This window comes from Humulus lupulus, chromosome 8 (genome assembly GCF_963169125.1).
Source record: "Humulus lupulus chromosome 8, drHumLupu1.1, whole genome shotgun sequence".
In the NCBI taxonomy this organism is placed as follows: Eukaryota; Viridiplantae; Streptophyta; class Magnoliopsida; order Rosales; family Cannabaceae; genus Humulus; species Humulus lupulus.
This window is the reverse complement of record NC_084800.1, coordinates 102,837,487-102,851,452: the sequence shown is the minus strand read 5'-3', so window position 1 is coordinate 102,851,452 and position 13,966 is coordinate 102,837,487. Positions and strand designations below refer to the sequence as shown.

At 34.5% G+C, this 13,966-nt stretch overlaps 1 protein-coding gene across 1 annotated transcript; it reads left to right on the top strand.

Moving 5' to 3' along the window:
- The first annotated feature begins 10,084 nt into the window (after positions 1–10,084).
- LOC133798252 (GDP-Man:Man(3)GlcNAc(2)-PP-Dol alpha-1,2-mannosyltransferase) lies at positions 10,085–13,515 on the top strand. The gene is made up of 7 exons (XM_062236488.1): positions 10,085–10,568; positions 11,000–11,286; positions 11,691–11,877; positions 12,023–12,091; positions 12,199–12,392; positions 12,850–12,959; positions 13,041–13,515. Exons 1-7 carry the CDS (start codon positions 10,269–10,271, stop codon positions 13,283–13,285), a joined length of 1,392 nt encoding a protein of 463 aa, XP_062092472.1. The 5' UTR covers positions 10,085–10,268; the 3' UTR covers positions 13,286–13,515.
- Positions 13,516–13,966: the final 451 nt, after the last annotated feature.

The window sequence follows — 13,966 nt, the reverse complement described above, 5'->3', positions numbered from 1 at the left end:
ATTTGAAAGCTCAAACTAAAGTGAAGTGATTTGAAAATTGCTCAAAAGGACTACAAACAAGAAGGAATTAATAAGGATTTTTTTCTTCTTCTTTTTATGTCAATGTACTGGACAAATAGAAACAAAGCTTGAAATTTAAGTTAGGTAATGCAACTATAACTATAGTCATCACCCAAATTATAAGTATATATATAAAAAACTTTATAAAAACTAAATGAATTACAAAATTACATGATTTGTTGTATCAAATTATTATCTAAAATATTTGATATTGTTTTTGATAAAAACATATTTAATAATTTTAATAAGTAAATTATTTAAAAACAAATAAATTAATGAAACTCTTGATATTTTAAAGAAGATTATTTTATTATTTTTTTCAATATTAAAGTTCTGTAATTTATTTTCACTTTCTTAACTTCCGAATTTTCAACTGATTTTATGATAAGAACAATTTTTTGAAATACTTTTACAATCGACATTTCAAATTAAACGAGATTATCAGGAACTATTATATTTTGACAACAAAGTAATTTTTTCGATAACTATATATTTACGAAGAAATAATCAGCTTGATAATGAAAAAAAAAATTATTTATGCTAAAGAATATGTAAGCAACTTTTATAAGGGCACACCATCTTAAATCACAAAACTTAATTCACGTTCGTGAAACTCTTGATATTCAAGAGGTAATTTTTTTAATATTAACATTTAGTAGTTTATTGTCACTTTCTTAACTAAATAAGTATACTCAATTTTTTGTTTTAGGTGATTTTTTTAATTGTGTATTTGTTTAGGAGATTTATACGTTTGAGACGTGTTTATATACATTTAGGAATTATAAAGCTTAAAAACATATCAAAATTCAAAATAATACCCAAAGTTTGGTCGTGGTTTCAAAGTATACACTTTCCAACTATGTATCACGCATCTTAAACATGTAGATTTTAAAAAAAATACTCAAATTAAAAAAAAAATATCTCAAATGGACAACTGAGTGAAAAATTATACATTTTGAACAAGTTGCATCAAACAACATCGAGAAATATCGAGTCGTATCAAGCCAGGCATCGAGATTCATCGAGCCAAATCGATGTTTTCATAAAAAAAATTAACTTTTTTATGGCACCATCAAGCTGGGCATCGAGAACCATCGAGGAGCATCATGTGTGAAATGAAAAACATGATTTTTGTTAAATTTTTTATGGTTCTCGATGCCCAGCTCGATTGTTCCATAAAAAACTTGATTTTTATGAAAACATCGATTTGGCTTGATGAATCTCAATGCCTAGTTCGATACTGCTTGATGTTGTTCGATACAATTTGTTCAAGAAGCATAATTTTTCACTCTGTTGTCAATTTGAGGTGATTTTTTTAATTTGAGCATTTTTTCAAGACCTGCATGTTCGAGATGTGTAAATACATATTTGGGAAGTGTATACCTTAAGACCACAACCATAATTGGGCTAATATTTTGAATTTTGGTATGTTTTCAAGCTTTACACTTCCCAAACGTGTAGATCTCGAAAAATTTACCAAAATTAAAAAAAAAAAATCACCTCAAACAAACAACCGAGTTAAAAATTACATCCCTCGAACAAATTGCATCGAACAACATCGAGCAGTATTAAGCTTCATCAAGAAAAATCAAAATTTTCATATAAATCAAGATTTTTATGGCACTATTGAGCTGAGCATTAAGAACCATTAAATTTTTTGAATTTCTACGGATTTCAGAGTTTCATAGGTGAAAAAAAAATCACAAAAACCAAAAAATCATATCCAGACCTATACGAAATGTATAGATTAGTGTCATAATTTAATATTTTCATGTGATTACATTTGAAATCATTAAAAGCATAAATAAATCATGGTATTAAGGGCAGATGGAGAAGTCGAGAGAGAGAGATGAAGGATGAGGGTTTTTAACATTTTTTCACAACAATGTGGTTGTGATGGTGGTTGTCGTGGGTATGGGAGACGTGAGAGTGATAGAGATAGAGAGAAAGCAAATGAAAGGGAGAAATAAGAAAATGATAGGTATTTTTGTCATAGGATAGAAAATTAGCATATTTTACCAAGGATCTCATTAGATGAGACAAATTTTAATTATACTTCATATTAAGCATATTATTTCAAATTTCCCTCACAATAGGGGCATTCTTTTATCCCTTTATCTATATTTTTATTTGTTCATATTTTAAATTTGGTTATTTAAGATTTTTGACTTCAAATTATGACTAATACATTATCGCACTCCCTTAACTATTTATAGTATTGTAAAGTGAAACTTCTGTCTAATTCCGTGCGATAAAAAAATAAGTTTTTTTAATTTTAAAATATATATATTTTTAAATGACACACGTCACATGTTCTGACGTGAGCAATACACACCATCGATTAAAGAGCCACATCAATATTATGTTAACCACATCAAACAGAATTGGACGGAAGTCCCACTTTACAATACTGCGAATAATTCAAAAAAAATTTAACAGCAAAAAAAATTAGAAAGCACAATAATGTATTTATAATAATTGAGGGAAAAATTCGTAAATAGCCTTAAATTTATATAGATGTGTTTGATAAAAAAATATTGTTTCCTTTAAAAAAATTGTGTTCCCACTTGCCAAAATAAATAATAATAATAATAATAATAATAAACACGATGACCACAAAAGAAACGACATTAAAACTATTAAAGCGACATGATATCCCGTGAGAAGAATAACTTGGAAAGCGATCATTTTTTTTAATTACGAAGACGATGTAAAACGACAACAATTTCGGATTCACTATGATCGGAAGTTCCACTGTGTTTTGTTAGGGGAATTTGACATTTTATGCTAAAATTAAACACATGGTGTTTAACTATACTACATAATTATATATTTTTTAACTATTCTTTTATTCTTTTTCATCCCAAAAATACCCTTCTTATAAACCCCAAAAAAATCACATTCATTTCTCTCTCTCTCTCTCTATCTCAGACCAAAAAAACCACCACGGCTTGCAGTCAGCCGGACCTCCACCCACCACGACCTCAGCCGGACCTCCCACACACTCAACCGACCTCCACATTCATTTTTCTCACCCAAAAGCAATGGGTAAGTGTTTTTTATGCAAAATATTGTTGGCTTTTGTTATATTTAGTGTAAGTTTTATGGATCTGCACATTGTTGGTTGTATTTTGTCCATTTTGTGTTCTGAAATGAAAGTAGACTATGCTCCGTTTTCCGCATTTTTTTTCTGAGTTTTTCGTTTTTTTGCGATTTTTGAACGATAAATTGCGATTTTGTGCGATTTCTACCAAAGTCAGAGGTTAGGGATGAAACTATACGACATTTGAACGATGTCATTGCGATTTTGTGCGATGTTATATGTGTGGCAAAAACTAAGTATTTTTGGGCGATTTGTGGGCGACTTTATCTGTGTGCGATACTTGTGCGATGGCTGTGCGATATCATTGCGATTTTGTCTGTATTAATTTTGTCCAAAATTTCTTGCGATAATTGTGCGACTTTGTGTGATGTTTTTGCGATATTTGTACTTTTTTCTTATTTTAATTTTTTTTGTTTGTGACAGATTCAACTGTATTTGTGCCTGTATTGTATGATGTTGTTTGGGCTGTCGAGGGTTTCAACTGGGTATTCAATTCCCCAACAAGTAAGACATTGATGTTTGACATTGACACTACTCTGGAAAAGTTGGGTGAAGTTTTGTATGAAAAGTTGGATGTGGATCCTTTGGTGTATGAACTGAAATTAGAAGTCTGTTACATGTACATGAAAGACACCAAGTTTCCGCCAGAGGTTTTAGTGAAAGATAGATTTTTTTTTTCCAATTTTGCGATATCTGGCGATGTTTTTGCGATTATACGGGATTATTTGCGATAGCAAACGATATTTCTGCGATATGTTTGTGAGAGTTCTTGCGATTTGTTCGCGATTTTTGGGCAATTTAAAACATAAATATTTACAAGATCCTTGTTTCGTTTAAAGCGATGATTTGCAATTATTAGCGATATTTTCGCGATGCTTAGTTAATGTACACCAGAAATCTATGAAGTTTAATTACGCGATTAGTATGCGATTTTGTGCGATATATTTGCGATGCTCAGTTAATGCACACCAGGATTCTATGAAGATTAATTATGCGATTTATATGCGATATATTTGCGATTTTTTTAAATTTACACCAGAAAACTATGGAGATTAATTATACGATTTGTATGCGATTCTTGTGCGATATATTTGCGATGCTTTGTTAATTTACACCAGAAACTATGGAGATTAATTATGCGATTTGTATGAGATTTTTGTGCGATAAATGCAATTTCAGACGATGTAAATGTGCGACAATGTGCGATAAAGTCGCCCACAAATCACACAAGTCGACAATGTGCGCAATGATATCGCACATGCATCGCACACAGATAAAGTCGCCCACAAATCGCCAAAAAATACTTAGTTTTTGCCACACATATAACATCGCACAAAATCGCAATGACATCATTCAAATGTCGCATAGTTTCATCCCTAACCTTTGACTTTGGTAGAAATCGCACAAAATCGCAATTTATCGTTCAAAAATCGCAAAAAAACGAAAAACCCAGAAAAAAACGCAAAAAACGAAGCATAGTCTACTTTCATTTCAGAACACAAAATGGACAAAATACAACCAACAATGTGCAGATCCATACAACTTACACTAAATATAACAAAAGCCAACAATATTTTGCATAAAAAACACTTACCCATTGCTTTTGGATGAGAAAAATGAATGTGGAGGTCGGTTGAGTGTGTGGGAGGTCCGGCTGAGGTCTGGCTGAGGTCGTGGTGGGTGGAGGTCTGGCTGACTGCAAGCCGTGGTGGTTTTTTTTTGGTCTAAGAGAGAGAGAGAGATAGAGAGAGAGAAAGAGAGAAATGAATGTGACTTTTTTTGAGTTCAGAAGAAGGGTATTTTTGGGATGAAAAAGAATAGTTAAAAAATATATAATTAGCTAGTATAGTTAAACATATGTGTTTAATTTTAGCATAAAATGTCAGATTCCCCTTTCGTTATTCGTATTTGCGAAGTGGTCACAACTCACAACATATTTCTTGGCTCCGCAATCGATGGTATTTGTCCTTTTCTAGTTCTCAGCGGGAAATTTGATATCATATGCTAAAAAATTAAACAAGGTAAAAAATTAAACCTAAAAAATAAACATAGGAAAGTTATCCTACTTTTTCAATTTCTTCCCCAAATTACCTCTCACTTTTCAACTTCTCCCATTTTCTCTAACTCCCTTCTCTCTTCTCCTTCTCTAACTCTCTTCTCCTTCTCTAACTCCCTTCTCTCTCTCTCTCTCTCTCTCTCGCTCTCGCTCTCTCTCTCTATCTCTCTCTCTCTCAGTCAAAAAAAAACCACCACGGCTTGCAGTCAGCCGGACCTCCACCCACCACGACCTCAGCCGGACCTCCAACACACTCAACCGACCTCCACATTCATTTTTCTCACCCAAAAGCAATGTGTAAGTGTTTTTTATGCAAAATATTGTTGGCTTTTGTTATATTTAGTGTAAGTTGTATGGATCTGCACATTGTTGGTTGTATATTGTTCATTTTGTGTTCTGAAATGAAAGTAGACTATGCTCCGTTTTCCGCATTTTTTTTCTGGGTTTTTCATTTTTTTGCGATTTTTGAACGATAAATTGCAATTTTGTGCGATTTCTACCAAAGTCAGAGGTTAGGGATGAAACTATGCGACATTTGAACGATGTCATTGCGATTTTGTGTGATGTTATATGTGTGGCAAAAACTAAGTATTTTTGGGCGATTTGTGGGCGACTTTATCTCTGTGCGATACTTGTGCGATGCCTGTGCACTATCATTGCGATTTTGTCTGTATTAATTTTGTCCAAAATTTATTGCGATAGTTGTGCGAATTTGTGCGGTGTTTTTGCGATATTTGTACTTTTTTCTGATTTTAATTTTTTTTGTTTGTGACAGATTCAACTGTATTTGTGCCTGTATTGTATGATGGTGTTTGGGCTGTCGAGGGTTTCAACTGTGTATTCAATTCCCCAACAAGTAAGACGTTGATGTTTGACATTGACACTACTCTGGAAAAGTTGCGTGAAGATTTTTATGAAGAGTTGGATGTGGATCCTTTGGTGTATGAACTGAAATTAGAAGTCTGTTACATGTACATGAAAGGCACCAAGTTTCCGCCGGAGGTTTTAGTGAAAGATATATTTTTTTTTCCAATTTTGCGATATCTGGCGATGTTTTTGCGATTATACGCGATTATTTGGGATAGCAAACGATATTTCTGCGATATGTTTGTGAGAGTTCTTGCGATTTGTTCACGATTTTTGGGCAATTTAAAACATAAATATTTACAAGATCATTGTTTTGTTAAAGCGATGATTTGCGATTATTAGCAATATTTTCGCGATGCTTAGTTAATGTACACCAGAAATCTATGAAGTTTAATTACGCGATTAGTATGCGATTTTGTGCGATATATTTGCGATGCTCAGTTAATGCACACTAGGATTCTATGAAGATTAATTATGCGATTTATATGCGATTCTTTTGCGATTTTTTTAAATTTACACCAGAAAACTATGGAGATTAATTATGCGATTTGTATGCGATTCTTGTACGATATATTTGCGATGCTTTGTTAATTTACACCAGAAACTATGGAGATTAATTATGCGATTTGTATGCGATAAATGCGATTTCAAACGATGTAAATGTGCGACAATGTGCGATAAAGTCGCTCACAAATCGTACAAGTCGACAATGTGCGCAATGATATCGCACAGGCATCGCACACAGATAAAGTCGCCCACAAATCGCCCTAAAATCGCCAAAAAATACTTAGTTTTTGCCACACATATAACATCGCACAAAATCGCAATGACATCGTTCAAATGTCGCATAGTTTCATCCCTAACCTCTGACTTTGGTAGAAATCGCACAAAATCGCAAAAAAACAAAAAATCCAGAAAAAAACACAGAAAATGGAGCATAGTCTACTTTCATTTCAGAACACAAAATGGACAAAATACAACCAACAATGTGCATATCCATACAACTTACACTAAATATAACAAAAGCCAACAATATTTTGCATAAAAAACACTTACCAATTGCTTTTGGGTGAGAAAAATGAATGTGGAGGTCGGTTGAGTGTGTGGGAGGTCCGGCTGAGGTCTGGCTGAGGTCGTGGTGGGTGGAGGTCCGGCTGACTGCAAGCCATGGTGGTTTTTTTTGGTCTGAGAGAGAGAGAGAGATAGAGAGAGATAAAAAGAGAAATGAATGTGACTTTTTTTGAGTTTAGAAGAAGGGTATTTTTGGCGAAGTGGTCACAACTCACAACATATTTCTTGGCTCCGCAATCGATGATATTTGTCCTTTTCTCGTTCTCAGCAGGAAATTTGATATCATATGCTAAAAAATTAAACAAGGTAAAAAATTAAACCTAAAAAATAAACATAGGAAAGTTATCCTACTTTTTCAATTTCTTCCCCAAATTACCCATCACTTTTCAACTTCCCCCATTTTCTCTAACTCCCTTCTCTCTCTCTATCTCTCTCTCTCTCTCAGACAAAAAAAAACCACAACGGCTTGCAGTCAGCCGGACCTCCACCCACCACGACCTCAGCCAGACCTCAGTCGGACCTCCAACACACTCAACCGACCTCCACATTCATTTTTCTCACCCCAAAAGCAATGTGTAAGTGTTTTTTATGCAAAATATTGTTGGCGTTTGTTATATTTAGTGTAAGTTGTATGGATCTGCACATTGTTGGTTGTATTTTGTTCATTTTGTGTTCTGAAATGAAAGTAGACTATGCTCCGTTTTCCGCATTTTTTTCTGGGTTTTTCATGTTTTTGCGATTTTTGAACGATAAATTGCAATTTTGTGTGATTTCTACCAAAGTCAGAGGTTAGAGATGAAACTATGCGATATTTGAACGATGTCATTGCGATTTTGTGCGATGTTATATGTGTGGCAAAAACTAAGTATTATTTGTGGGCGACTTATCTGTGTGCGATACTTGTGCGATATCATTGCGATTTTTTCTGTATTAATTTTGTCCAAAATTTCTTGCGATAGTTGTGCGATGTTTTTGCGATATTGAACGATATGTGTGCGATTTTAAATTTGTACGACTTTATTTGTACTTTTTTCTGATTTTAAATTTTTTTGTTTGTGACAGATTCAACTGTATTTGTGTCTGTTTTGTATGATGGTGTTTGGGATGTCGAAGGTTTCAACTGGGTATTCAATTCCCCAACAAGTAAGACGTTGATGTTTGACATTGACTCTACTTTGGAAAAGTTGCGTGAAGTTTTGTATGAAGAGTTGGATGTGGATCCTTTGGTGTATGAACTGAAATTAGAAATCTGTTACATGTACATGAAGTCTGTTACATTTGGGCGATATTGTGCGATTATTTAGGGAAAATAATGATAGTTTATGACATTTGTGTTGTTTTGCGATATTGAGCTATTTGAGCGACAGTCAAGGTACTCATAGTTTTAGCGATGTTTGTGCGATGTTTGTGCGATTATATTGGATATGTTTTGCAATTTTAATTTAAAAACCTTATATATTTTTTCTACGATTCATTGCGATGTTTGTGCGATTCATAATTGTAGTTTTGCGAGTTCTTTTGCGACATTTGTGCGATTAATAATAATTCATATTTTTAAAAATACAGATGGCTCCAGAGCTCGTTCTCCCATTGTCCGAGCATTTTCCAAGGCGTATCACCTACAGATGGAACGGATACTTCACTGCTATAAAGGATAAGTTCGAAGCATTTAAGTTGATTGATAAGGTGAAGGAAAGTCCCTTCGGATCTTTTTGGAATGCCAGTGTTCTTCAATTCTCCGGGGTGATTGTGCATCAACTGTTATTGAGGAAAAAGAAAGTCAGTGAAGTTAAAAATGATGAAGTGTGGTTTTACGTGGGTAAAACGGAAGCCAGATTTGGGAGGTTTGAGTTCGGTTTGATCACAGGCCTAAAGATGAGCGGTGGTCCCTCAACAGCAGAATTGAATACATGTAACAGACTTCTAATTTGTACGATATTGAACGATATGTGTGTGATTTTAAATTTGTACGACTTTATTTGTACTTTTTTCTGATTTGAAAGGCACTTGGTGCCTTTTATGTACATGTAACAGACTTCTAATTTCAGTTCATACACCAAATGATCCACATCCAACTCTTCATACAAAACTTCACGCAACTTTTCCAGAGTAGTGTCAATGTTAAACATCAACGTCTTACTTGTTGGGGAATTGAATATCCAATTGAAACCCTCGACAGGCCAAACACCATCATACAATACAGGCACAAATACAGTTGAATCTGTCACAAAAAAAAAAAAAATTTAAATCAGAAAAAAGTACAAATAAAGTCGTACAAATTTAAAATCGCACACATATAGTTCAATATCGCAAAAACATTACACAAAGTCGCACAACTATCGCAAGAAATTTTGGACAAAATTAATACAGACAAAATCGCAATGATATCACACAGGCATCGCACAAGTATCGCACACAGATAAAGTCACCCATAAATCGCCCTAAAATCGCCCAAAAATATTTAGTTTTTGCTACACATATAACATCGCACAAAATCGCAATGACATCGTTCAAATGTCGCATAGTTTCATCCCTAACCTCTGACTTTGGTAGAAATCGCACAAAATCGCAATTTATCGTTCAAAAATCGCAAAAAAATGAAAAACCTAGAAAAAAACGCAGAAAACGGAGCATAGTCTACTTTCATTTCAGAACACAAAATAGACAAAATACAACCAATAATGTGCATATTCATACAACTTACACTAAATATAACAAAAGCCAATAATATTTTGTATAAAAAATACTTACCCATTGCTTTTGGGTGAGAAAAATGAATGTAGAGATCGGTTGAGTGTGTGGGAGGTCCGGCTGAGGTCAGGCTGAGGTCGTGGTGGGTGGAGGTCCAGCTGACTGCAAGCCGTGTTGGTTTTTTTTGGTCTGAGAGAGACATAGATAGAGAGAGAGAGCGAGAGAGAGAGAAGGGAGTTAGAGAAGGAGGAGAGAGAATGGAGTTAGAGAAAATAGGAAAGTTTAAAAGTGAGAAATAATTTGGCGAAATTGAAAAAGTAGATAACTTTCCTAGGTTTATTTTTTAGGATTAATTTTTTAGCTTATGATATCAAATTTCCCTTCTCAGCTTAATCCGATTCGATCCTAAATCTTTCGTTCATGGCAAATGGGATCGTTGTTTGGGCTTTGATTTCTGCACTTTCATTTTTAATTTTGAGCTTTGCTACGCACATAACCAATGGCAGAAGGAGCAGAAAGCGAGCCGTGGGGTTCTTCCACCCTTACACCAACGATGGTGGCGGCGGAGAAAGAGTATTGTGGTGTGCCGTCAAAGCCATTCAGGAAGAAAGTCCTGACCTTGACTGCGTCGTCTACACTGGCGATCACGACGCCTCGCCTCAGAGCTTGATGGGTCGAGCCGTTGATCGATTCGGGGTCAAGCTGCTTCACCCGCCTAAGGTACCCGTACTTCACCAAGGAACTGTTTTTAGTTGTTCTCAATTATGGATTCATTCATATCAGCGCGGTTCAATTTTTTTCTGGGTGGTTTGATTTTTTTTGAGTAAGAAGACCAATTTCATATAAGAGAATATAGATTCATATAAATAGTCTTAAACCCATAAGTTAAGAGGTGAGAGACTCGTAAAATAGATAATTTGCAGTGGTCTCTGCTTTATTAGCTCAACATATATTGCACTTGTAAAATATAGGGTCGTTAATGGCGAAGAGATCTTGATATTGATTATGTGGTTTGTTGAGATTTAAACTTAAATAAAATATATACATATTGTTTATATAATTGAAGATGATTATGGACTGAAATGAGGTTTTCTTAATTACTTTAACTCAATTATCTTCTTATTTCTTTTTTTGATCATATTAATGCTCAGGTGGTGCATTTGTATAAAAGGAAGTGGGTTGAAGAAATTACTTATCCTCGGTTCACTATGATTGGGCAGAGCCTTGGTTCGGTTTATCTCGCTTGGGAAGCTTTATGCAGTTTCACTCCTTTGTATTATTTTGATACTAGCGGATATGCTTTCACATATCCACTTGCCCGTATATTTGGTTGCAAAGTTATCTGCTATACGCATTACCCTACAATTAGTTTAGACATGCTCTCCCGTGTTCGTGATCGGAGTTTCATGTATAATAATGATGCTGTTGTTGCGAAGAGGTATGATACGACTCTTTCTTGTACACTTTTGCACTTGACTTGATATTTGGTGAACATGTTGACAATGATAAATTGATATTGGGTTTTACTTTTTGAATATTATACTAAATCACTAAAAATAACATCTTCATTGCTTACATGTTTGGTTTTTACTTGTTAAATCTTGCTCGTGCATAACTCTGCATTTTGTCATACAAATTGTTTGGCCAGCGTGTTGAAAATGATTATTTGGGGAATTGTGTGATCAGTTTTATTGATTTGCAATGGGGTGTTTTAGCTGTCGTGAATTGCCTTGGAGATTTTTTATATTTCCCTCATAAATGTTAGCTTATAGCTGTGTACTAGTGTTGATAAACTACTTTTCCTTCTTTAACTTAAACCTCACAAATCTTCCCTTATGACAGTGTTTGGTTATCACGGGTCAAAATCATATATTACACTTTATTCAGCTGGTTATATGGCTTTGTTGGATCTCATGCCCATCTTGCTATGGTAAATTCTTCATGGACTCAGTCTCATATTCAGAAGCTTTGGAAGATCCCAGATCGTATTAAGCGAGTTTATCCTCCTTGTGATACTTCTGGACTTCAGGTTTGTAATCTTTTTTCTTTTCCTTAAAAAGTTACTTATTTTCTTGATCGTGAGTAACCTATTATTCTGACATCTATTTACCTGTTGCTCTTATTGTTGATGTTTGGAGCAAATACATTTGGGTTTTAACTACTTCTTTTAACAGGAGCTTCCTTTAGAAAGGCCATCTAAACCTACTAAAATTATATCTGTTGCTCAATTTCGTCCAGAAAAGGTGGGCATACAAACCTTATGAACAGAAGGTACTAGTTTTCCGGCCGGTTATTTTTGAGGCCTTTCCTTGTTGTTCAAACCATTTTTGACTTAATTCTTCTGTTTCAGGCACACACTCTTCAACTTGAGGCCTTTTCGGTTGCACTTGGAAAATTACAAGCCGACTTGCCAAGACCTAAGCTCCAGTTTGTTGGTAGTTGTCGAAATAAATCAGATGAGGAAAGACTACAAAATTTGAAGAATAGAGCGTGTGAGCTAAAGGTGGATGCGGAAGTGGAATTCCATAAGAATGTCACGTATAGGTAAGTACCAAAGGACTGTTAGTACATGTTTTTATTTATTTAAAGTGTTGATTTGCAAACATCTAGAAGCTCTGAGTGCGTGCCCGATTGTAAAATCCATGACAAAGCATGTAATCGATCTGGAGCACTTTGGTGGCTTGATTACATTGGTTTAGTTCCCTAAAATTTTCTGATGCGTATATAACTGGCATTTGGGCCCTGGTTTTATATAATTTTATGAAACTTGAATACATAGAATCTCTTACAAACTTGGAGTCACAAGATATTATGTTTCTGCTGAAATGGTCGAATGCAAATTTGATGGTAATTGTGAATGTTAATATGTTATAGGACTGATACTGCTTTCATGTTGCTTTTTATTGAACTAGTTGCTTATTTGCTTTGGTCTTTGTAAGTTGATGACTCCCTGTTGGATCCGTTCTCTCTTTCTCAGCATTGATTAATTTTACGTCTGCAGGGATCTGATGGAACTTCTGGGAGGTGCCACTGTAGGAATCCATTCAATGACTGACGAACACTTTGGCATTAGTGTCGTGGAGTATATGGCTGCAGGTGCCATTCCAATTGGTAGGTTTCTCATATTGGATATTTTGTCTTTATGCTTCGACTTTCATGTGTATTTACACCACTTGCTTTCACTTGCTTCAGCGCATAATTCTGCTGGCCCAAAAATGGATATTGTTTTAGAAGAAGATGGACAACAAACTGGATTTCTAGCCTGCAGTGTGGATGAATATGCAGATGCAATTATAAATGTGATTGAAATGCCAGGGGCTGAGAGGCTTGAGATGGCATCAGCAGCTAGAAGACGAGCTAGCAGATTTTCAGAGCAGAGATTTTATGAAGACTTCAAGGCTGCTGTTCGACCAATTCTAAACCATGCATCCAGTTAACTCTCACAAAAAGAATACAAATATTTAAAAACTTGTTAAACTCCATTTCAAGATTTTATAACACCAAGACTAGTTAAATTTGAGTTCCATATGGGGAAATTGGTTTTTTACACTGGTGTGTTTACTTTGTTTCGTAGTTTGAAACTAACATACATAGAAAATAGGGAAATTACTATGGTCATCTTATTTGCACTTATAAATTTAATTATGTTTTGATTTAAAACTTCAAATTAGCTTCTATTTGAGACGAGGATTGATATTCATTAGAATTTGATTGGCGTAGTTGCTATTTAGTTATAAATTATTATATATGGATGGTCTCTGTCTGTTTTCTTAATTATTTTTTTCTTATCTACCTTAGAAGACAAGTAATCCTTCTTGTTTCGTAATCCATCTCTATCGTTGTAATTATAACTAGTACATTAAGGTTATGATGATGATGATGATGATTGAAGGGTTTTCGAGTATGTTATCTAGGTAGTGAGAGGCCTTAAAATGTGTCAAAGAGCTCATGAATGAATCCATTGTTTGTTATTTTACATTCCACGTTTTACACGGGAAATATTGTTTTCATTTTATTTATAAAAGTACTCTTTTTTATTTTATTTACAACAGTAATGATGTTTTTTGTTTTTGTTTTAGGGAAAACTTGGCCGGATTAAAACCTGTCGAGAGCAAAAT

Excerpts from the sequence above, each read along its gene's own strand:
- LOC133798252 (XM_062236488.1), top strand. The coding sequence starts at position 10,269 with ATGGCAAATGGGATCGTTGTTTGGGCTTTGATTTCTGCACTTTCATTT. Across the intron at positions 10,569-10,999 it reads AGCTGCTTCACCCGCCTAAG|GTGGTGCATTTGTATAAAAG; the intron begins GTACCCGTACTT and ends ATTAATGCTCAG. Across the intron at positions 11,287-11,690 it reads GATGCTGTTGTTGCGAAGAG|TGTTTGGTTATCACGGGTCA; the intron begins GTATGATACGAC and ends CCCTTATGACAG.